The following is a 25,364-nucleotide window of genomic DNA, read 5'->3' on the forward strand; positions in this document are numbered from 1 at the left end:
AAGATTCCCCCCCCCCGCCCCCCGCCGGCCGCTGCTTCATGTTCTCTTAGATCAGAGTCCCCGCACAGTCACTGTCTCGACCCCGAGTCTCCTCCAAGGCACTGCCTCATACTTTCTCGGTAATAGTCCTCTCGCAGTCTCTGCCTCGTGCTCTCCAAGGTCAGAGTCCTTTCGCATTCACTGCTCCTGGGTGGCACACTCCTCGCAAGCAGCTACATCTCGGTTACAGTCCCCTCGCTGTCACTGCCTCTGGCTCACAGCAGCCTCGTAACCCCTCCTCACACTCCCCTCTCGCTGTCACTGACCCACTCTTCAGTCAGTCTCCCCGCGGTCCTAGCCACACGGCGTGTCCTCTGAGACAGCCGCAAGGAGATGCACACACAGGATCCTCACCTGCAGCTCACGCTCCCGGGCCCCAGTCCCGTCGGCTTTCTCCCAGGTGCCGCGTCACGGACAAGGGAAGTTGAAGAGGTTGCGGGGAGACGCCCGGGAAAGGCAGCTGACGGAACAGCAGGCCGGAAGTCCCGCCTGCTGCCCGCCCTCTTGTCAATCCGACTACGGCATTTCCCTGAAAACCACGACCCCTAACACAGTAGTTCCGCCGCCACAGAGGCCCCAGTGATGGCGTGCCTGAGCAGAGAACACCAGACGCAAGAGATGAGATGGCTAAGGGCCAATCTCCATGCGGAACTGGACTCTGGGGTGAAGACGCCGCCTCGTGAGGAGATACTGCCGTGAACTGTCGCGCGCGCTCGCTGGCAGTCGGTCAAGATGCGTTAGGCCGGTGACTCCCCAGCTCCGGGCGAGCCTCCCCCGGGGAGGGCCTGTCGTCTCCGGCCTTTTCATCCCCGTCCCCGGCGTCTGGCGCAGGGCAGGTGGCCGTGACGCCTTCCGCCGGAGACCCGTCGGCCTGCGGCCGCTTCACCACAGCGCCAGCTTTGCCCTACTTGGTCACGTAGGGAGAATTCATGTCCGCCAGCCCAGCCCTGTGGTGACCTGTAGCTGGTCCCAAACCCTCGTTTTTGTTATTTCTGACCCAGGTTGGCTCACCGAAGAATGATGGATGGGAATCAACCGCGGGCTAGCTGAGCAGGAGGGCATTCAAGGGAGGCCAGCTGGTGGGAAATCACATGTTGCAGGGTATCTGGTAGAGAGAAAAGTTTTCCTTTGCTAGAGTGAACCTTTGGAGGGGTCCCTTTTGACTCCATAGATGCAAGACAAGCAAATACCCAATGGGAGTTTCGGGAGGGAAATGTAAAAGAACTTTAAATGTATTTATTACTATTTTTTGTCTACATGCTTGACTTGAAAGTGGCTGAGAAGAAAAGTGGGTGGATACACTTAGGACTGTGCTGAGGAGCCCCCAGGGAGAAACAGGGTTTAAGTTGTAACCCTTTCTCTTTTGCATTTCAAATAGTTACTTGAACGGCCTGGAAACTAAGGTGTTTCAAGTAAGGGCTGCTAGCTGGGGAAGACGCCAGGGACTACAAGGGGAGGAACATCACTACAAAGAGAGTGGGAGCTTGGGTAGTAACCAGAATAATCTCAGAGTCTTAAGGGATGGCTGATTTCATTCACAACTTGGACACTGTCCCTAACACTACAGCAGACCCTGGAGAAAATGAATGTGCGTTTAACCTAATAAGCTGTGTAAGGTGTAGGACGGCAATAGCTAAGCAGAAACTCTGGATGAGAGATAAAGACAACAATTCGAAATGTACAAGAAACCTTTATGCACAAATAAATTCATCTCAGCGTTATTTATAATAGTGAAAAAATCATAAATAATCCCTTAATAAGGAAATGGCAACGATAACCAATGGTATTACGTAGTGGAGTAAGTGCAGCTATTAAATTATGCTTATGAAAATCATAATGGAAATAAAATGACATAAACACTGCTCATGACATTATAAGAAGTGAAAAATCAGGGTACAAAATTGTGTATAATGATTTTTTTAAAACCCTGAAAATAAAAAAGCACTGGTAGAAAATATACCCAAATATTTACAATTGGTTATGCTTGAGCAATCGAAATATGAAGTTTCCCCACTTTCCAAATACAATAAGAACATATTACAACAAAATCAAAACACTAAAATATAAGGCCTAAAACTGAATAGACTCAGCTGCCAAAATGCCAAATTATCTTTATTTTGTTGAGATATTTAACAATATAAAAAAATGTATATTTCTTCATGGTCATATTTTTACCCAATTTTTCAAAGATTCAATAGTAGAAACAGCCGAATGCCGCTACAACACAGAATAAACTGTCCTAAAAAGCAAACAAAACAGAAAACACACACAAATCCAGAAGGTTATTAGTACTAATGAAGGGCTAAGGGCAGCAAAGGCAATTGAAATGAACATCATCTCAGATCTTTGCCAGTTTTCAATCATGAAGGTTTTTTTCTTCTTCAATATACAAAGGATTTCCAGAATATAGCTATAGAGTTGCTTGTTTCAGGGTAACTACAAAATTGCTTGCTCAAAGGGTAGGATGGGTAAAGAATTAGATTTTCTGAAGGTAGAAGTAAAATGCAAACTAATGAGCTTTATGTAATTTCATATTCATAAAATAAGTATTTCCATTTTTCCTGATTTATCATAGAAATAACAATTATGAAATGCTTTGAGTTTCTTGGAGTAAATGCATAACTATATTATAACATCACAGATAAAAATAACAGCATCTTGGGGTGCCTGGGTGGCTTAGTCAGTTAGGCATGGATTTTGACTCAGGTCATGATCCCAAGATCATGAGATGGAGCCCCACGTTGGGCTCTGCGCTCTGCAGGGAGTCTGCCCAAGATTCTCTCTCTCTCCTTCTGCCCCTCCCCCTGTGCATTCTCGTTCTCATTCTCCCCCTCTCTCTCTCTCAAATAAATAAATCTAAAAAAAACCATAACAGCACCCTGTCATAAATTCTGGGTAAGGGCAAATGGTCTCTGGGTGTTTGTTCTTAACTGATAAAATTCATTTATCTATCTTTTAACTCAGAATCACAAAATGCTTTCCAGATCCTGGTTAAACTTGTTAAAACACTTTTTAGGTAATTATTACAGGAGTTCCACCTGCCTCAGTGACTCCTTTGAGACCAACAAATCTCATCTCCAGCCTGGTACTACTTGGAGAAAACAAACTAAACTCAAGTACCTGCTTACTAACCAAAGCAAAATTCTTTGGTTAAGCCCAGGTCCCTGCCTGCTTGGGGGGGAGAACCATGAACTGTGTTCCACAACAATGCTATCTGTAGTGAGAAACTTGTTTTTGTTTTCGTTTTACTTTCCAGGCCCTTTGGACTGATACTTTTGTAAAATACAATAAAAATTGGTAAGTAGGAAAATGGGATGAAAAAAGACACATACAAAATATAGCCTAAACTTTTACTATTAGATTTAATCAATATAAAATAACTTTGTCAAATTCCTGTAAGAGTTTCTAAACTCTTACACTATTTATGCACTTCTCTCATGAAGGATTTGTAAACACACAGCTCAAGGACTGGCACTGGTCTGTGGATCCCACTTTGGCTGTTCTACAGCACCGCCCAGAGCTCTCCATGTCTGTCTGAATCAAAATTTTATCCCTCGCACCTCCAGGGGAGGCTGGCACCTAATGGGAGCTCAGAATATTTGCTGAATGAATGAATTGCATTGTATAAGGACTCAATAACTCCAAAAAGCAGGAAAAACCATCACCTTAGCTTGACCTTTCCCCTAGAGAGCTGATAAATGGGATTTACATAGTACTTCCTACTCTTCAGCCCTTGATCCCTAAGGGAGTTGAACATAAAATGAAACTGGTAGGACCACAGAATTTTAGAGCTAAAAGGTGTCTTAAGATCATTAACATAAGCAGCTTCCAAACCTGGCAGTAAGCATAACCATGTGGGTAACTTTTTTAAAAATTCAGAATCACTGATTTAACACCAGACTTATTTGATCAGAATCTACTTGAGTAAGGTCTTGGCATCTGTATTTTAAATAAGTTCCCCAAATTATTTTTCAGCAGCCACAGCCTTCTTTGGGAAAATCTAGTACAGCTTCCTAATGTTACTGATACAATCAGAGAAAAGTCTAATGACACCTGAAGTCATTCAATTAGAAAGTTACAGAGCTGGAAATGGAACCCCTCTCCTAATTAACTCAACCAAGTTTCTGTTCTATTCTACTATACTTTAATTCTGAGTCTACTAATTCACAACCTAGGAGCTTTTGGATAGAGAAAGGGATCATCTCTGGAAGCAAGTATAACAACATATGATTAAAATATATAAAACAGGGCGCCTGGGTGGCTCAGATGGTTAAGCGTCTGCCTTCGGCTCAGGTCATGATCTCAGGGTCCTGGGATCGAGTCCCGCATCGGGCTCCCTGCTCCTTGGAAGCCTGTTTCTCCCTCTGCCTTTCTCTCTCGCTCTGTCTCTCATGAATAAAAAATATATATATATAAAACATTCAGCCAATAACAGACCAATGTTTAAATGAAATCTTTTTAAAAATTTCTCTTTATTTTTGCTTAGTTTTGAGAAATAGCTTTAAGATAAAATAATTTTATTACTGAATGAAAATCACCTTTGCTCATGAATCCCTGCCACCCCAATTTCTTTTTTTTTTTTTTTTTTAAGACTTTATTTGAGAGAGACAGAGCACAAGTTGGGGGCAAAGGCAGAGGGAGAGGGAGAAGCAGAATCCCTGCTGAGCAGGGAGCCTGATGCAGTGTTCGATCCCAGGACCCTGACATGATGACCTGAGCCAAAGGCAGACGCTTAACGGACTGAGCCACCCAGGCGCCCCCCTGCCAACCCAATTTCGTTAGAGTTAGCCAAGTGCCACAGGTCTGTTAGCACTGAATAAACAATACGATATTCTCAAAATCAAACTTGTGAAGAGTTATATCATCTGTACACCTACAAGTCTCCTCGCCTATCAGCAGCACATTAGATTTCTCCTGCTTTAGTAACACAGTAAAAGAGTAAAATCATTTCATCCAGGAGTCTAAGACAGACATCTAAAATTAAAGTGGCCTTATATCTTAATAATATTAATTTGACTTGGAATGTCCACATGTCCTTGGAAAGGAAAAAAAGGCTTCCAAATAGACTTACATTCATGAAAACGTCGTGAGTGTAGTTGTCAGTGTCAGCATCCCAGAAACAGCGAGCAGCCATGCTGAAAAGTCAAAATATGAAGAATTATAAATAATATAACAAGGATATGACCTGTATCTATTTGCCATGAGCAAAAGTTTTCCTTGATACATTTTTTTAATTTAAATTCAATTAGCCAACATATAATACACATCACTAAGTTTTTGGTGCAGTGTTCAATGATTCGTCAGTTGCATATAACACCCAGCGCTCATCAGATCTCGTGCCCTCCTTAATGCCCATCACCCAGTTACCCCTTCCCCCCACCCCCTCCCTTCCACAACCCTCAGTTTGTTTCCTGGAGTCAAGAGTCTCTCATGGTTTGTCTCCCTCTCTGATTTCTTCTCATTCACTTTTCTTCCCTTCCCCTAAGGTCCTGTGTTATTTCCTTGATACATTCTTATAGATCAGTGCTTCCAAACCTTTTCACAGGTTGGCACACAGAAAATCCTATTCGTACAGCAGAATATACTGGGTAAACTAAAAGGGACTGGAATCACAGATGTAACTGGAGGTGACAGCCCAGGGACTCTTAACAAACTCAGACTCTGACCAGCTGCCTGACAGCTTAAGGGGTCAATACCTTGAGTCTTTGGTATTTTGGGTGGGAAGCTGTTATAGATTACTTCAGCCAAGATATTTCTGTGTAACTTTTAGAGGGAATAATACCTAAGACTTACAACTGAAATCCTGCACAATAATATAAAAAAGTAGGTCTGGAAAGGACCCAATAGATTATTTAGTCCAACGTGATTATTTTGTAGAGTTCCAAAAAAGAAAGGGACAAACTCTGAACTAGAACTCAATCTTCTAACTAGTTCTAAACCCAGTATTCTCTCTACAGAATTGCTACACTACCTCTGAATTCTCAAATTAGCCATTCTCTCCCCAAATCATGCGTAAGAAAGAATGTTAGGCAAAATAAAAGCCAATTAAAAAATGGAAACAGGGGTGCCTGGGTGGCTCAGTTGTTACGTGTCTACCTTCAGCTCAGGTCATGATCCCAGGGTCCTGGGATGGAGCCCTGCATCGGGCTCCCTGCTCGGCAGGAAGCCTGCTCCTCCCCCTCTCCCTCTCCCCCTGCTTGTGTTCCCGCTCTCACTGTGTCTCTGTCAAATTAAAAAAAAAAAAAAATGGAAACAATTTATGGGGCATCTGGCTGGCTCAGTTGGTGTAGTATGTGACTCTTGATCTTGGGGTTGTGGGTTCGAGACCCATGTTGGATGTAGAGATTACTTAAAAATAAAATTTTTAAAATAAATAAATAAATAATGGAAACAAATGCACAGTAGTAAGTGGTAGAGGAAATCATGGTATTTCATGGCAATGAAATTCTATGCAGCCATTAAAGAGATATTTTACAAAAAACTTACAAAAATGTTTACAAACTTCACAAAAAATGAAAATACGTTCACAATACAATGTTAAGTGAAAAAAGTAATTATAAATGTTTTACATTTTTATTAAATGTATGTATGAGTCGTCATTAACATTTATTGAGCACTTATTTTGTACCAGCCACTGGTCTAAGTGCTTTACATGTGTTAACTCACTTAATCCTATGAAGTAAGTACTATTTTTTAAAAAAGATTTCATTTATTTATTTTAGAGAGAGAGGGAGAGCAGGGAGAAGAGCAGAGGGAGAGGGACAAGCAGACTCAGTGCTGACTGCAGAGCCCTACATGGGGCTGGATCCCACGACCAAGATCATGACCTGAGCCGAAATCAAGAGTTGGCCACGTAACTGACTGAGCCACCCAGGTGCCCCTGTGAAGTCCATACTATTATTATACCCATTTAATAAATATGGAAACTGAGTATCAGAGAAATTAAGTAAACTTGCCAAGGTCAAATAGTGACAAAGTTTGGCTTTGAACCTAAGCAGTTCAGCTTCAAGTTATAAAGATACACATATATCATAATGATATTGGTTCTTTTTTTTTTTTTTAAACTAGGCTTCATGCCCAGTATGGAGCCCAACATGGGGCTTGAACTCACAACCCTGAGATCAAGACCCGAGCTATCAAGAGTCAGACATGCCTAATTGCCTGAGTCACCCAGGTGCCCCCGGTTCGATTTTTGAAAGTGTCTTTTTTTTTTTTAAGTTTTGCATAGAAGAACTCTCCCGTCCTAATATTTCATACATTTTTTTTTAAAGATTTTATTTATTTATTTATTTACAGAGAGAGAGAGAGAGAGAACACAAGCAGGGGGAGTGGGAGAGGGAGAAGCAGACTTCCCACAGAGCAGGGAGCCCGATGTGGGGCTCTATCCCAGGACCCTGGGATCATGACCTGAGCCGAAGGCAGACGCTTAACGACTGAGCCACCCAGGTGCCCCTATTTCACACATTCTTAAGTCAAAAAAGTTCCACCTATTTCCAAACTGCAACAGTAACAATGTGAAATAAAATTAACCTACTTAATTTATCACCAAGTATTTATTTAGCAACTACTGTATGTCCAAAAAGAATAAAATCTGTCTTAATCCTCAATCCCCAGTTTAATTAGGTGAAAAAAATTAACACAAAGAATAAGATAATGTCCAGTTGATGCTAATTTATAGGTTATCAGGATTCAAAAGAATTGTAAAGCCTGTCTAGTCCAAGTCCAGTCCAAGTCGTGTAACATTTGAACGAAATTTGTAGATGTGCTACAGAATTTAGAGAATTTAGACAGAAAAAGCCAAAAAACACTTCACAAAAGGAAGTGGTACTTAAGCTGAGTAGAACCAAGTGAAGGCAGGAATATAAAAATTTACTTAACAAATATTTGTTGAGGGTCTATTATATATGAAGGAAAGTGCTAGATGCAAATGATACAAAGATGCATAAAACACAATCCTTGCCTTCAAAATGCAGTCTATATTTTATACCATTTGCCAATAAAAGGAACCAGGGCTCCTCAGAGAAATGACCAATTCCAGGTGTAGGGCTAGAAATGTGTAAGATAAACCTGAGACTTCTGGGTCACACCCAAGCCTGGGCTATACAGGAGAAAAAAAAAAAGCTATATTTAAGTATACATATTTGTGTCAAAAGGACTCAGAAGTATGATGAAACAGTTTGTAGCAGGCCAATATTCCCAACAAGACTAATTAGCAAAGCTGGATAAAATGAATCAGAATGCAGATGAAGCAAGTAAGACTAGAGTAACCAAAATTCCAGAGAGAGGTGACCTGCAAGGAGATAAACTGATACCCTGCATCGGAATTCTCCCTGGGGCATTTGCCAAATCAAGGCACAGGATTAGAAGCTAAGAATCCAGGCTTTGCCCAGCTACAGAACCAATTACTCAGGGAAAAAGAAACCAGCAAGACTGCAGGCAGGGGCGCCTGGGTGGTTCAGTCGTTAAGCGTCTGCCTTTGGCTCAGGTCATGATCCCAGGGTCCTGGGATGGAGCCCCGCATCGGGCTCCCTGCTAGGGAAGCCTGCTTCTTCCTCTCCCACTCCCCCTGCTTGTGTTCCCTCTCTCGCTGTGTCTCTGTCAAATAAATAAATAAAATCTAAAAAAAAAAAAAAAAAAAAAAGACTGCAGGCAGACTTTCAAGGCTAGGGAGATAAAATTGGAGACTTGAGGGACCAAAAGAAGAAAGTAGAACTGAGCCTGTCACACGGTAGGTTTTCCCCTCAAGACATGTGCAGAATTCTGAAACTGAAAGCCAAGTGTGGTAGCCAAAATAATGGCCCTCTCAGTCCTAATCCCCAAAACCTGTGAATAGGTTACCTTATATGGCAAAAAAATAAATAAAAAGTTTTACAGATATATGATTAAGGATCCTGAAATGGGAAGAGTATCCTGGATTACAGGTGGGTTCAATGTAATCACAAGGGTCCTTATAAAAGAAAGGTGGTGGGAGAATCAGAGAAATATTTGAAGATGCTATGCTGCTGGCTTTGAAGATGGAGGAAGGGTTTATAAGCTAAAGCATGCAAGCAATCTCTAGAAGCTGGAAGAGGCAAAGGTGGATTCTCCCCTAGAACCTCCAGAAGGAATGCAGTCCTTCTAATACCTTGATTTTAGCTGAATGAAACCCATTTTGGATTTATGATCTCCAGAAACGTAAAATAGTATTTTTATATGCTACTGGGTTTGTGATAATTTTTTTTAAGTTTACTTATTTATTTATTTATTGTCATCTCTACACCCAATGTGAGGCTGAAACTCATAATCCTGAAATCAAGAGTCACACTCTCTTCCAACTGAACCAACTAGGTGCCCGTGATAATTTTTTACAGCAGCAACAGGAAACCAATACACTAAGGAAAAAACTTTGAAGTAAAGAGTAGTTTTATACTGAGGAGACAAGTATAAAAGTCGGTACCTGATGGGGGTGGGGTCTCAACGAACGTTCCAGGTTCTTAGTTGAAAGATCTGGAGGGCTACATTCAAGAAAGAAGGGTGAACTGAAGATAGAGGGAGCCTCAAATCCAAATTGCCACCTAACCTCAACTCTGCTTAGTACCTGACTGGATTAAGGTAAGCAGCCCATAGTCTACCTGAATGGAAAAGGAAAGCGTAAACTCTCTCTGGAAGAAAATAATATTATCTGGAGGTTCTACAATTTTTTGACACAACGTCCAAGATTTAAACCAGGCACGCTGAGAGACAGAGTCACCTAAAGGATTACCAAGAAAAAAAAAATCAATGGAAACAGAATCACACATGATCCAGATACTAGAGTAAGCACACAATGACCTTAAAATAACTGCTATGGGGCGTCTGGGTGGCTCAGTCCTTAAGCGTCTGCCTTTGGCTCAGGTCATGATCCCAGGGTCTCGGGATCGAGCCCCGCATCGGGCTCCCTGCTCGGCGGGAAGCCTGCTTCTCCCTCTCCCTCTGCCTGCCGCTCTCCCTGCTTGTGCTCTCTCTGTGTCAAATACATGAATAAAATCTTTGAAAATAAAATAAATAATAAAATAAATAATAAAATAACTGCTATGACCAAAATGTAAAAAGGGAGAGAGGAAGGATGAAGAACATAGATTAAAAAATCATTTCACTGGCCTCCTGACTGCAACTGGCGAGCCCAGGAGGTGAGGCAGCATGCATGGTGCTACAGGGTGGTGGTCAAAGCTGTGCCCAGAGCATTTGTGAAGTGCACAAAAGCGCAAAGCCTGAAGAAGAGGAACATGAGGACACTCTGGATTAATCGAATTACAGCTGCCTCCCAGGAACACAGCTTGCAGTACCCAGCATTCATTGTCAATTTAATTAAGTGCCAGGTGGAGCTCAACAGTAAAGTACTTGTGGATATAGCCATCTGTGAACCAAAGACTTCTAAATCTTTGGCTGCTTTGGCCAAAAGGAGGTGACAGGAAGGATTTGCTGCTGCCTTGGGCCATCGGAAGGAGCCTGAAAGCATATTTTCAAGAGTGGTACAGTACCACTGAAGGGGGATTCCAATACTGCCTGCCCTTTGCAGTTGAGTGTCTCAGGAAAAAGTTTTTTTCCCCCCGATGATCACAATAACTAAAACAGGGGCTAAAAACTATTTGTCAACCGTATGTAAGTTTGATCAGCAATTGTCTTAATTTACATTTTGGTAACAGACATGAAAGAAAGGCCCCTTTTTCCCTCATTGGGACAGATTTGGAAATCTCTTACACAAATTCTTAAAATAAACTCATGCCTGGGTGCCTCAGTCGATTTCACTAGAGAATCAGAATCTACAAAAAAGAATTAAATGGATATTCTAAACCTGAAAAACGTAACAACTGATATTAAGAATTCAGTCAGTGGATTGAATAACAGATTAGACACAACAGAAAAGAGAATTAGTCAACTGAAAGACAGGTCAATAGAAAAATATTCAAAAGGAAGCACAGAGAGAAAAAACAAAAACTCAGAGAAGAGCATAAGCGACATGTGGAATACAGTAAAAAGAGCATCTCAATCCAAATACAGGTAATTAGAATCCAAAAAGGACAACGGACAGCAAACAGAGCAGAAGCAATATTTAGCAAGTTAATGGCCACACCTAGTGCCCAAATGTTAGTTTCTAATGCCATTCTCCAATGAAATGAACCAGAGCTCCTTGGGAAAATGGCTAATTATAGGGCTGGGGCAGGGAACGAATAAGATGAAGCATCTTTCAGTGCCAGTAAGTAAGGAAGTGCTCAAAAAAACCCACAACAGGGGCATCTGGGTGCCTTAGTTGGTTAAGTGTCTGACTCTTGATTTCAGCTCAGGTCATGATCTTGGGGTCAAGAGATCAAGCTCTGTGTTCAGTGTAGAGTCTGCTTAGGGATTCTTTCTCTCCCTTTCCCTCTACCCACACCCCCCCCACACACTCACGCTCTCTCTCTCTCTCTCTCTTTCTCTCTCTCTAAAATAAATAAATCTTTAAAAAAAAAAAACCACCCCACAATAGTTGGATATACCAAAGGGACACAAGAGGCAACTGAAAGAGCGGCCAATGGCCGAAGTTTGGAACATTGAGCAATGAAATAAATAAGGTAGTACTAGATTATAATCTAAAGTATAAAACTCCCAAGAATAAATAAATAAATAAAACAATTAGCAAATGCAAGAATGTAGGAAACTCGACAGGACAACCCAATTTTTTCAACAATTAAATGGCAAGGTAAAAAAGAAAGAGAAAGAGAAAGAAAATAATAGATTAAAAGAAATTTAAGAGACGTATCAACTAAATGCAGTGTGTGGCCTTTATCTGGATGCTGTTCTGAACAAATTGTAAACAGAATATATAAACACATAAATACATATACACAAATACACATACATACACATACACAGTTGATCCTTGAACCACTTGGGTTTGAACTGTACAGGTCCACTTATATGCAGATGTTTTTTCAATAAATACAGTACTGTAAATATATGTTCCCTTCCTTATGATTTTCTTAATAACATTTTTTTCTCTAGCTTATTGTAAAAATATAGTATATAATATCTATGTAAAATATGTGTTAATTGACTGTTTATGTTATCAGTAAGGCTTCCAGTCAACAGTGGGCTATTAATAGTTAAATTTTGGGGGAGTCAAAGCTATATGCATATATAAAAAGTTATTTTTGACTGTGCGGGGGTTGGCACCCCTACCCCCCACATTGTGCACAAGAGTCAACCGTGTATGAGACAAATGGGGATATCTGAACACTAACTGAACATTGTATAATATTAAGGATCAACAATATTTTAGATGTGATGATCTATTATTATGTTAAAAAGGGTCCTTATACTTTAGAGATATTGTATACTGTTGTATTTACAAATGAAATGGTATGATGATTGGAATTTGTTTCAAAATAATCTGGTGGGACAGGGACAGTAGATACAGGTACAGGTATAAATAAAACATCTGGGGGCGCCTGGGTGGCTCAGTTGGTTGGGCGACTGCCTTCGGCTCAGGTCATGATCTCAGGATCCTGGGATCAAGCCCCACATCGGGCTCCCTGCTCGGCGGGAGGCCTGCTTCTCCCTCTCCCGCTCCCCCTGCTTGTGTTCCCTCTCTCGCTGTCTCTCTCTCTGTCAGATAAATAAATAAAATCTTTAAAAAATAAATAAATAAATAAATAAATAAATAAATAAATAAATAAATAAATAAATAAAACATCTGTATGTGCTGATAAACTTTGAAGCTGAGTAACAGAAAAAATGCGAGTTCTTTAGTCCCTGCACTTTTGCACATCCCTGAAATTTTAGATGATAAAAGTTTTTAAAAAGGAGGGGGGGTGGGCTTGAATGCTATGCTTTAGAGTTTGGCCTTATCACGTTTAACAAAGTGAATCATAACCAGTTTAAGGAGTTTATATTTGACAGGGTTTAAAATAAACTCTAAAGAGTTTATGGAAAGAAAATGAGGTTATTTCTGAAAGACTGGTCTGGTATACAAAATGAATTGTAAAGGAGAGAGACCAGAGTCTGGCAATGATGATAAGGGGCTGCTAAGTAAGCCTGGCATCCAGATTACAGTGCATGTGGTGGGAGAGAGTAATGGCTCAATACGACAAAAGAGGACTTCAAGGTTTTAAACCAGAGTTAATAGAACCTTTGTAATACTGTGAAAGACAGAGAAATTAAAATGGCAGTCTGACTGCAGGAGAAGGGAGAAGAAATTTGCAACTGCATTTGAACATGTTGAATCTAAAGTGATAAGGTAGTAAAGTATTTCTTTATGTCTTTGAGGTGAGAAAATCTCCTGAAGCCTTTTGACCAAATGGTAGGAGGCACCATGTAAGAAGTACTGTGCCAGAAGTCAGAAGGCCAGGCTCTATTAGTTTATCTGACACCAGCCAGATACACACTTTGGGGCAAATCATACTCATCCTCAAAAGTGTCATCTATAAATTAAGGGGAGTAGACACTAGAAAATACCCATAATCCCTTCCAAATCTAACATTCTGTAGTAAAAATTCTCAGTGATAATATGTACAAGATATTTTCAAAATCATTTAACAAATACTTTAATACTTTCTTATAAAATATTATACTCAGTACTGTTTGCAAAGGGAAACAAGAGATTAACAGTTGGGCATAGGGAAAGACGGGAAATACACATTTTGAACTCACCAATACATGAACAATAGTTTGAGGTCATGAGGATGAATGAGCTCATTGAGAAAGCATTGCAAAGAGCAGAAGAACAAGAATTGAGCCTTGAAGAAAGCTCACAGCTGGCGATGTAAGAGAGAAAGAAGAACCAGGAAAGGAAAGAGTTAGAAAAACAGAAGAGAAACAAGTTAGATAAATGACATCAGGGCCAAAATAAACTGGAATGAATATTAAGAAATAGAAGCACAGGAGGCGCCTGGGTGGCTCAGTTGGTTGAGCGTCTGCCTTTGGCTCAGGTCATGATCTCAGGGTCCTGGGATTGAACCCTGCATCGGGCTCCCTGCTCAGCAGGGTGTCTGCTTCTCCCTCTGCCACATGCTCGCTCTCTCTGTCTCTGAAATGGGTAAAAAAAATATTTTTTAAAAATTATTTTAAAAAAGAAATAGAAGCCCAGGCCAAGAACAAGAGCTAAGAAAGGACTACTAAATATGCTAATAAGGAGGTCTCAGACAATTTTAAAGAAATTAATTTGGAATGATAGGAACAAAAACCAGGCAAGAAGGAATTTAGGGGGAAAAAAAAAAGAAGGAATTGAGGAAGAAACATATATACATACTGCCATACTCGACTTAGGAGCATATATACATAAACCCTAAAACATCTACTGGCCTATGAATACTACGAAAAGTGAGTTACCTTGAGGAGCTCACCCACACTGTCAACCACACTGTTCAGTGCCAGTAACTTTTTGTTTCACAGCTGCATTTTGTTATACTGTCCTTTCCTCTCAGTCTTACAAAGACACAATCTTACTGGATTGTCAGGAGGATGAATACCTAATAAGAAACATTTAAGAATAAAAACAAGAAGGAAAAACCAACTACTCACAATACTCCTTCACCTCTTTGTTCTCCAATCACTACTTGTACCACGATTTTGTATCGGTCAAATCCCATTTCTAGAAAGAAAAATAAGAAAGTTATCTGTAAGTAAAAATGGTAAAGTTATTTAATGAAGGTAAATTTGCCTAGAAACGGACATAGGCATTCAGTCCACAAGCACTGACTGAGTAGGATGATAAGCTTGGGAGTCAGAAAGACTTGAGGACAAATCTTACTTTGGTAAGTCAGTCAGTCAGCTTGCCAAGTGTGTAACCTTAGATAAGCTGTTCACCTTTCTGGCTTAAGTCTTCCTCATCTGTTAAACAGGAATATTATTACCTACCTCCTGGGGGATGTTGACCTTAAAAATAAAACTTGTCAGTTATTTTACCAGCAAAAAAAAAAAAAAATGGGTTTATTCAGGAAGGGCGGAGAATTGTAATTCAGGACATGAAAGCTATAGCAAGGGGCGCCTGGGTGGCTCAGATGGTTAAGCATCTGCCTTCGGCTCAGGTCATGATCCCAGCGTCCTGGGATCGAGTCCTGCATTGGGCTCCCTGCTCAGCGGGGAGCCTGCTTCTCCCTCTGCCTCTCTCTCTGTCTCTTATGAATAAATAAATAAAGTCTTTAAAAAAAAAAAAAAAGAAATTAAGCAAGCTATAGCAAAACCATAGGCAAGTCCAGAGAACAAAGGAACAAAGAAGCTGATTCTTTTATAGAGGAAAGGAGGAGGTTGGGAGGGCTGTTATAAACAAAAAGTTTATTGAAATAAACCAGGAGTTGGAAATGTAGTGGCTTTTCACTGCCTGAATTGTGACAGTCTCTCATTGGCAGGGCTGTTGCCGGGCAAGGAGAAAATCTCTCTTCCTCCTGCTGGGGTAATAAACGTATAGGTTTCTTCCTGTTGGGTTGATGAGGAGTTGAATGGTATTAGTGCTCCCCCTTCTGGCCTCCCAACTCCATTTTAGTGAAGCTTCCCTTTACTATTTTCACAAGTAGTATGTACAGCATCTAGAACAGTATTGATACATACTAGTTTCTCAAGAGATCTCAGCTTCCTTTCTCTCCTACTCTAAGTCAGGTACTGGTAGGGCCTCAAAACACAGAGAAAATAAGACACTCTTCTTGGGATACCTGTGTGGCTCAGTCAGTTGAGCGTCTGCCTTCCGCTCAGGTCATGATCCTGGGGTCCTGGGACTGAGTCCCGCATCAGGCTCCCTGCTCAGTGGGGAGCCTGCTTCTCCCTCTGCCTGCCACTCTCCCTGCTTTTGTGTGCTCTCTCTCTGACAAATAAATAAATAAATAAGATCTTTAAAAAAAAAAAAAAGACACTATTCTAAAGAACACACAGTAGTTGGGAAGGCAAACACGAAGAATAAAATGAAAAAGCAACATATTAATAATTCCAAGAGTAGCATGTACAAGGTACATAGGAACACAGAGCTGGGCAGTGGGGAAGGGATGACCAGAAGATACTTCTTGGAGGATGTGATAAATGAGCTGAGTCTTGAAAGACAAGTAGGAATTTACCAGGCAGACAATGTCTCCATTCTATGGAGAGGGAATAGCATGTGCAAAGGCATAGAGTATGGGGTATTTAGAAAACTGTAAGCTGTTTAGTAAGGGAGAAAAGAAAACAACAACATAAGATACTGGAGTATAATGGTATGGCCCAGCACAACTCTTCTGATTCCCCAGAAACTATACTGCTAAAGCAGCAAAATCCTGAAAATTCTCACTAACACCAAATCTGGAGAGAAGAAAACTGAATGGGCATCTTTATCTTCCCCCTTTTCTTTTTTTTTTTAATTTTAATTTTATTTTTTTTTAAAGATTTTATTTATTTATTTGACAGAGAGAGACACAGTGAGAGCAGGATCACAAGCAGGGGGAGAGGGAGAAACAGGCTTCCTGCGGAGCAGGGAGCCTGACGCGGGGCTCGATCCCAGGACCCTGGGATCATGACCTGAGCCGAAGGCAGACGCTTAACGACTGAGCCACCCAGGCGCCCCTCTTCCCCCTTTTCTAACCAAGGAACAGTGTAAACAGTTGGGGGAGGGGGAAGGAAAGGAAATGGACAAAGCTGAAACATAGCCAACTCCCTCTGATCAAAGTAAAGGCTCCAGGATTATACAGTAAAGTAGGCAAACAATTTGAAGACTACAGCTCCCTTCCCAGGTGAGACATGACCCTTAATTCAGGATACTTAACAAAATCTCAGGAGACGGAGCCCAAAACACTGCAACGGCTTCACGGAGCTACCTCCTTTCTCTACCCATTTCTCTTCCTCCTTTTCTGATACCCATGCAGCTAGAATATTAAAGACCCAGCCCTTCAATTATAGTTCTGAGGGAAAAAAAAATAAAATAATCTCAGATATGGTGGGAGAGTACAAAAGAAATCACCCAAACCATGTCAGAGCAATTATGAAAAGAGCAAATGAAAAGATCTGAAAACCATACCACATCAGTGTAAAATGGAAAGAAGCTGACTGGCAATATGCAAAAATGCAGAAAAACAAACAAAAGAATAACAAGAAACAAACAAACAAAATACTGGGTTTTTTTTTTATTTTTATTTTTTTAAAGATTTTATTTATTTATTTGACAGAGAAAGACAGAGCGAGAGAGGGAACACAAACGGGGAGTGGGAGAGGGAGAAGCAGACTCCCTGCCAAGCAGGGAGCCCGATGCGGGACTCGATCCTGGGACTCCAGGATCATGACCTGAGCCGAAGGCAGTCGCTTAACCAACTGAGCCACCCAGGCGCCCCCAAAATACTGTTTAAAAGACAAAAACAAAAACAAAAAAAACCCCCCTCAACCTAGGAGAGAATATAAACCAAGGAACAAAGAGAAATTCTTCACAACTGATTCACAGTATAGAACAACATAAGCTCATAAATTCAACAAAATAAGAAGTCAATCAGATTATAAACAACAGAAAGATGAAAAGGAAGATCACAGCCCTAAGAAATAAACTGAATACTCACACAGTATCAGTGCAGACCTAATAAATTAAAAATGGCAAGGGACAGAACAGACACAAATGAAAATTGAATTACTAGCTTAAGATAATCACAAGTAAGTATCAAAGGAAAGGGAAGAAAGTATGGCACAGAAAAGCTAATAGATATGGAAGATAAAGATGATTCAACATATCCGTATTTGTTGTCCTAAAGAAGAGAACCTAATGAATGGAACAGGAAATGTTTTCAGAGATACAAGAAAATTTTCCTAATTTGGAAAAAATAAAATCCACAGGTTGAAAGATATAAAACGCTCACTATCAATTGATATTCTAAAAAAGCTATTGAGCATCAAGGTTAAGGATGGGATTCTTTAGGCAGAGGACATCAGGTGGCCTTAGATTTCTCTACAGCAACATTCAATGCCAGAAGACAATGAAACAAAGTCTACAACATTCTCAAGAATATGTTATTACCTCAAAATATTATATTCATCCAAAATATATTCTGGTTTAAAGGCAAAAGGCAGACATCCTCAAACATGAAAGAACCCAGAGAATATAACATTTCTGAGCCCTGACCGAAAAAACTTAGAACAAAATCTCATCGGGTAAGAACTGAACCAAAATAAAGAACTCATCGATGCAAATGGCATGATAAAAGGATTAAATAGTGAGCAATCTTCCATTTAAATATAGAATGAATACAAAAAAAATACATGTATATACACAGAATGAATGCTATACCACTAGGCGAAATAGGTCTATAATATCCCATTGTTATTAAGGTATTTATTTATCTGTATATAAACACAGAAAAGAGGTCTGATCTGATATTCACCTAATATTAATGATTATCATTAAATATTGATATTTAATGTGGTGGTGGCATGATTTTCTAATTTTATTTTTCTACACTGTTTAAATGTATTTATTATGGACATGTATCTTTTTCACAATAATTTTAACAGTGAATTTTCATTAAAAAGTAAAAATAGGGGCACCTGGCTGGCTCAGTCGGTTAAGTGTCTGCCTTTGGCTCAGGTCATGATCTCAGGGTCCTGGGATCAAATCCCAAGTTAGGCTCCCTGCTCAGCACGGAGTCTGCTTTTCCCTCTCCCTCTGCCCCGCTCCCCACTCCTGCTCTCTCTCTTTCTCTCAAATAAACAAAAAAATCTCTTTAAAAAAGTGAAAATAAAAATGCTAATATACAAACAGTAGTTAATTCTGGGTGATAGAAATACACAGAATTGCTATTTTCTTCTCTGTACTCTTGTATATGTTTTAATTTCTAAAAATTAAAACAAACTAAGAAAAAGAAAAAAGTACACCAAAATATTAAATAGTAACTACCTTTGGGTAATGGAATTTTATATAATTTTTTTTTTTTAAAGATTTTATTTATTTATTTGACAGAGAGAGAGACAGTGAGAGCAGGAACACAAGCAGGGAGAGTGGGAGAGGAAGAAGCAGGCCTCCTGACGAGCAGGGAGCCCGATGCGGGACTCGATCCCAGGACCCTGGGATCATGACCTGAGCCGAAGGCAGACGCTTAACGACTGAGCCACCCAGGCGCCCTGGAATTTTATATAATTTTTAAAAATTAAATGTGTACTTTTCTAGATGGCCTAAGTCAGTACAACAAAAACGTATTACTATTACACAGACATTTTCTTCCCTCCAAAGAATGTTCTATTTTTATTTTTATTTTTTTTAAGATTTTATTTATTTATTTGACAGAGAGAGACAGAGTGAGAAAGGGAACACAAGCAGGGGGAGTGGGAGACGGAGAAGCAGGCTTCCCATGGAGCAGGGAGCCCGATGCGGGGCTCGATCCCAGGACCCTGGGATCATGACCTGAGCCGAAGGCAGACGCTTAACGACTGAGCCACCCAGGCGCCCCAAAATGTTCTATTTTTAAAAAGGCAGATAGAAAGGACTTTTCAGATGGTAGAACATTATTAACAAAAGAGGGGAACCTGGGTGGTGCAGTTAGTTAAGCGTCTGACTCTTGGTTTCAGTTCAGGTCATGATCTCATGGTCATGAGATAGAGCCCCACCTCCAGCTCCACACTCTGCTGGAGTCAGCTTAAGGACTCTCTCCCTCTCTCTCTGCCTCTCCCCCCTCCCCAGCTGGTGCACGTGCGCTCTCTTGAGCTCTCTCTCTCTAATAAATAAGTAAATAAATAAATAAATCTTTCAAAAAGAGAGAGAGACAGAGACAAAGAGAACGGGGAGAAAAAGCATGAGGTGTGTTCTACAGATGTAGAGAGTTTAGCAAGGGTGGAGAGTTGAGTCTGGTGACTAGTTAAGGACTCGGCTGGAGAGATGGGCTGAGGTTAGAAAGTGAGGGTATCAATGACAGGCTAACGATTGAGATGTTGGTGAGAAAGACAACCAAGAATGATGGGAGAAAGGAGCCCTTGTACTTCTCGTCTTTTCCATACTGGAATTTCTCAGATAGTGCATGCATACAATGTTCTGTTTCGTATCTTTAATTTTCCCACTATCTGCAAAAACCTACATGAGTTAAAAGTTACCAAATAATTGAGAAGACTAGACATTGAAGAAAAATTGTGTTTAAAAGAATCCACAGCTTACGCCCATTATTTAAAGATAGAGAAGGAGACAAATGAATAAAACTGAATGTTTGAAGGGAATATATTTCTAATTACCACCACAATTACCTTTCAATTTGTCTTTAATGGTTTCTGATAAATGTTTTGTGAGCTGAGGCATTTCTTCTGGAGAGTATTCAGCATTGGCCAGTTCCTCCTTAAGCACAGCATGGATACATTCTTTAACCACAGAGGGTCTGAACCTAAATGAAACAGTTTGAAACAGCTAATTGGTAACTCCAAAACTTCAATTTACCTTCACAGCTCAACTGCCCCCAGCTTTTTCTCCCTAGAACAATTTAATTCTTCTTTTTCATACTTTTTATTATAAAAATGACATACACAACTTAAGAAAACAAGTTATATTCCTCATTTATACCTACAGCCTGGACCTTTCCCCTGAACTTCAGACCACATATTCCAACACGTATTCCATCTGGATGTCTCATGGACGACTCAAAAGTTCATACATCTAACACTGAACTTCTGTCTCCTCTCTCCAAAACTATATTGGCCAATGGTAACTCCATTCTTCCAGTTGCTCAGGCCAAAAACCTTGAGGTCAGTCTTGTTGACTTTCTCTCTCACAAACTACATCCTGGTTCATGAGCAAATTTTATCAGTTCTACCTTCGGAATAATCTAAAATTCAATCACTCACCACCCCACTGCCACCAGCTTGTTCCAAGCTATCATTACCTCCTGCCTGGATTACAACAGCTCCACACAAGTCTCTCTGTCTCTGCCTTTGTCCCCATATCCTGTGGGACATAGCAACTAGACTGGTCCTGTTAAACTATATGTTGGATCACAGCACTCCTCTATTCAAAATATCCCAAATGCTTGGGGCGCTTGGGTGGCTCAGTTAAGCGTCTGCCTTCAGCTCAGGTCATGATCCCAGGGTCCTGGGATCAAGCCCCACATCAGGCTCCCTGCTCAGCGGGGAATCTGCTTCTCCCTCTCCCTCTGCCCCTCCCCCCTGCTCATGCTCACGCACGCGCTCTCTCTCTCTCAAATAAATAAATAAAATCTTTTAAAAAAATCCCAAATGCTTCCCACCTCACTCAGAGTAAAAGCAGCATCTTAACTGTGACTTGCATAGCCCTATATGACCTACCCTATCACACTCTCTGATCTTGTTTTCTACTACTTTTCTGCTAGTTCTCTCCACTTCGGTCACACTGGTCTTCCCTATGTTCTTTGACCACACCAGGCACGACAACCTCAGTGCTTCTGCACTTGCTGTTAACCTCTGCCTGAAGTTCAAGTCTCATTCTATATGCATAGCTACCTCCCTCACTTCTTTCAAGTCTTTATTCAACAGTTACTTTCCCTAGTCACCTTCTCTAAAACTTCAAATTGCCCTCCTACCACATCACTTTATATCTCACTTCCTGGTACTCATTACTATCTCATACACTATATAGTTCACTTATGTATTTATCTTGTTTGTTGTCCTTCTACCCAGCTAGAACATAAGCTCCATGAGGGCAGGGATTTCTATCTGCTTTGTTCACTGTTATCTCCCCATTTCTTAGAACAGCACCCAGCACATAGCAGACAATAAATACTTTTGGAAGAAATGGATTATTGAATAAATGAAGACAGAGAAAAAAATCTCCCCTAATTTCACCACCCTAAAATACATTCACATTTTAGTTGTATTTATCATTTTCTTGGCTATACATTCTCTCAATTGATTTGTCTATTATGTACCAAGTGACCAGGATGTTTCAGGTTTTGAGCTTATAATGTGGTATAATATTTGGTAGCCCTAGTGGCCCCCCTTCTTACTTTTTTTGGTTGGAGGGCGTTCCTTTTTTTAATTTAAATTCTGAAGCAACCTTTATTACTTTTTTTTTTTAAGATTTTATTTATTTATTTATTTGACACAGAGAGATAGCGAGAGAGGGAACACAAGCGGGGGCAGTGGGAGAGGGAGAAGCAGGCCTCCCGCTGAGCAGGGAGCCCGATGCGGGGCTCGATCCCAGGACCCTGGGATCATGACCTGAGCCGAAGGCAGACGCTTAACGACTGAGCCACCCAGGCGCCCCAACCCTTATTACTTTTTAATAGTATTTTCCTTGCCTGGTTATTCTCACAGATGAACTTTAGAATCATCGACAAATTTCCAGGATTTGATCTGTTCTAAAAGGGGTTTTCCTATTGACAAATGTACTATATCTTAAGGGCTCTACCCCTTAAGCGTTTCTCATTTTCAGCGAAATGTCAAAAGTTTTCTTCAAACAAATCACAAATAATCTCATAGGATTATTCCTACATAATATGTTAATTTTGTTCTGCCTTTGTTGTTTTACAAGAGAAATGCAGGCAAATGGCAATCTATGCATTTAGAAACTTTTACCAAGATAACTGAACATACCTTCGTTTTATGTCCATTCTACCCACCAGAAAACTACTGCATGAAAATTTTTTATCACATTCTAACCAAAGTTCCTGGCTTCCAGTATATGCCAAGCATTTGATTCAGCAATCTGGTTTCGAGCAACAGAGGGGCTTTTTTTAATTTAATTTTTTATCTTGTGAAAATAAAGGAAGTGATGGGCCCTACAGCCCTAGCGGACTGTCCTCTGCACTAGACTGTGTACTTTAATTCTGGGAAGGTATCGCGGCGGTGGGCCAAGAACATCCAGATGATACCTGGGTAAGACTTTGTATGCATACAGGTCCCGTTCCCTGCCGAGGAGTAAGCGTATTCTGGCACACCTATGCACACAGTAACCCTCGAAAATGGCTGAACGGCACTCAATGCATGGCGCTGCTTTACTGCTCTTCTCTGTATTCCACCCATTTCTTCTCCTCTGCTCACGTCCCGGGTCTCCTGGAGCCAACCATTCCCACTGCGCTAGCCTTAGGCCCTCCCGGCGCCCTAACACTGCAACTGCGGGTCGGGTCCTCAAATGCCCAGAGCAGCTAGAAGCTCAAGAAAGACAGCAACCCACCTTCTCGCCTCGCCCCACGTCTCCAGCCCCGGCACGCCCCCTCCCCGACTCGCCCCTACGTCTCCAGACCAGCCCCACCCTCCTTCCTTCCCGGCTCTACTCCAACCCAGTACCTTCCTCGGTCCCCCAGCCCGCCCCATCCTCTCCAGCCCCGCCCCGCCCCTACCTCCCCAGCCCCTCCTTTCCCTCTCCAGTCCCGCCCCGCGTCCGTAGCCCGGCCCCTCCGCCCCAGCCTGCCCCACCTCCAGCCCCGAACCTCCCTCTCCAGTCCCGCCCCGCCCACCCCGCGGGTCCTCACCTCCCCCCGCGCACTTTCCCGACGGGCAGGCTTGCAGGCGAGCTCTGCCCCCCAGACCCAGCGCTCGTAGGACGTCCCCACCACAACCCGTCCGTTACCCGCCTTTGCTGGAAAATGGGCCGCAGAATATAGGTATTCTCGGACTCCGCTGCGTTCTTCTCAGTCTCAGGCAACCCGTCGGCTGTGCCCATAGAGAGGGACGCTGGGGTGGACGAAGTCATGGCTAGGGCTTCTTAGCTTGGTGTAGCGCGATGAAGGCCTGGCGGGTTGCAGCAGGGAGCTGGGAAACCGTCGCCAGGGTAACAGGGCCTCCTTGGGCCCTGTGTGTCGCGGCTGCGCGCTGCCAGCCGAGCGCACCTCACCCCCGCGCCTGCGCACCAGCTGCTGGGCGGGAACTGGTGGAGCGAGAGCTGCCCTAACCTCGGCTTCAGGCGGGTGCAGCCCTATGGGGATTCCAAAGCACTTCATTTTTTTTTTTTTTTTTAAGATTTTATTTATTTGACAGAGAGAGAGAGATAGCGAGAGCAGGAACACAAGCAGGGGAGTGGGAGAGGGAGAAGCAGGCTTCCCGTTGAGCAGGGAGCCTGTCCAGGGGCTGGATCCCAGGACTCTGGGATCATGACCTGAGCCGAAGGCAGAGGCGTAAAGACTGAGCCACCCAGGCGCCCCCCAAAGCCCTTTAAAGCGCGTCTTGTTCTGTTTTACAACAGAAATGCAGGCGAATGGCAATCTATGCATTTAGAAACTTTTACCAAGATAACTGAACATACCTTTTTTTAATGTCCATTCTACCCACCAGAAAACTGCATGAAATTTTTTTTATCACATTATAATCAAAGTTCCTGGCTTTATTACCGCACCACAATTTTAAGAAATTGATGCGGAACCTGAGGCCCATAGAGGTCCAAGCATCTAAGGCTATTGAGTGGCAGGGCCCTGACTCTAAATAAGGGGTCTTCATGCTGTAGCCTGTGGGCAAGTGCAGCCTTCATTTCTTTATTCACAACTTTTGAGCAGGTTTTATATTTTATTTTTTATTTATTTATTTAAAAGATTTTATTTATTTATTCATGACAGAGAGAGAGAGAGGCAGAGGGAGAAGCAGGCTCCCCGCAGAGCAGGGAGCCCGATGCAGAACTCGATCCCGGGACCCCGGGATCATGACCTGAGCCGAAGGCAGACGCTTAACCATCTGAGCCACCCAGGCGCCCAGGTTTTATATTTTAAACGGTCGGGGAAAAAAATCAAAAGATTAATCCGTGACACGTGAAACCTACACATGAAATTAAAATTTCAGTATCCGTAAAGTTCTCTTATAACATAGCTATGCCCACTTGCACATTGTGTGGCCACATTTGTGCGCTCATTGGTAGAATTTAGCAATTGCAAAAGAAACCATATGGCCCTTAAAGTCTAAACTTTATGTGACCCTTTACAGAAAAAGTTGGCAGTGCCCTGCTCCAATCCATAACCGCCAACCCGCAGTTCCCCCAGCCTCACCTACACTCCTGGATCCAGTGCAAAATTCAGAAAGGAGCAGATTTCAGGTGTATTCCCCACTTATGCGCACCAGTTTTTGGTCCTGTTTGGGAAAACCATATTATCCTGGCCTCTACCAGCTTCAAAAACTAGAAAAAGGGGCGCCTGGGTAGCTCAGTTGGTTAAGTGTCTGCCTTCAGCTCAGGTCATGATTCCAGGGTTCTGGAATCAAGCCCCCCATCAGTCACCCTGCTCAGTGTGGAGTCTGCTTCTCCCTCTCACTCTGCCCCTCCCCCCACTCGTGCGCTCTCTCTGTCTCAAATAAATAAATAGGATCTTAAAAAAATAAAATAAGAAAAGAAATTCCCCCAATATCCATCCAGGCTTCCTATTGGTTGGGTTAACAAATTGCCAAACTTCCTCCTCTAAGATGGAAAGGGAGTTGTTTCTATAAAAGTATACCTTTGCAAGTTCCAGTAGAGACTAATTTTA

At 41.8% G+C, this 25,364-nt stretch overlaps 2 protein-coding genes across 6 annotated transcripts in view; both read right to left on the reverse strand.

The window, feature by feature from the left end:
- PCYT1A (phosphate cytidylyltransferase 1A, choline) overlaps nucleotides 1–14,624 on the reverse strand; it is a 62,064-nt gene extending 47,440 nt beyond the window's left edge. Inside the window, exons 1-2 of one of the 5 annotated variants that reach the window (XM_045903074.2) lie at nucleotides 14,557–14,624; nucleotides 5,111–5,174 (exon numbers count right to left, since the gene is read on the reverse strand). The gene's annotated coding sequence lies outside the window, so the exon portion shown is untranslated. Of the gene's footprint in view, nucleotides 1–393; nucleotides 849–1,050; nucleotides 1,076–5,110; nucleotides 5,175–14,556 lie in introns of those variants that run through there. The other 4 variants (XM_054504247.2, XM_045903075.3, XM_054504249.2 and 1 more) reach the window with 4 other exon arrangements.
- DYNLT2B (dynein light chain Tctex-type 2B) lies at nucleotides 2,139–23,635 on the reverse strand. The gene is made up of 5 exons (XM_045903078.3): nucleotides 23,496–23,635; nucleotides 20,203–20,336; nucleotides 14,557–14,626; nucleotides 5,111–5,174; nucleotides 2,139–2,278 (listed from the first exon to the last, which is right to left on the reverse strand). The coding sequence occupies exons 1-5, from the start codon at nucleotides 23,612–23,614 to the stop codon at nucleotides 2,231–2,233; spliced, it is 435 nt and encodes a 144-aa protein (XP_045759034.1). The 5' UTR covers nucleotides 23,615–23,635; the 3' UTR covers nucleotides 2,139–2,230.
- Between the last annotated feature and the right edge of the window lie 1,729 nt (nucleotides 23,636–25,364).

Source organism: Mirounga angustirostris, unplaced genomic scaffold (assembly GCF_029215605.1).
Source record: "Mirounga angustirostris isolate CCGP_5_RB_7025 unplaced genomic scaffold, mMirAng1.0.hap1 SCAF_1, whole genome shotgun sequence".
NCBI lineage: Eukaryota > Metazoa > Chordata > Mammalia > Carnivora > Phocidae > Mirounga > Mirounga angustirostris.

Bases quoted from the DNA above. Each gene is read 5' to 3' on its own strand.
- DYNLT2B (XM_045903078.3), bottom strand. From the start codon at position 23,614: ATGACTTCGTCCACCCCAGCGTCCCTCTCTATGGGCACAGCCGACGGG. The intron at 20,337-23,495 runs GCGGGTAACGGA...TGTTTCATTTAG, and splicing joins CGGCCCATTTTCCAGCAAAG to GTTCAGACCCTCTGTGGTTA. The intron at 2,279-5,110 runs GTAAGTCTATTT...TTTGCTTTTTAG, and splicing joins CTCACGACGTTTTCATGAAT to GACAGTTTATTCTGTGTTGT.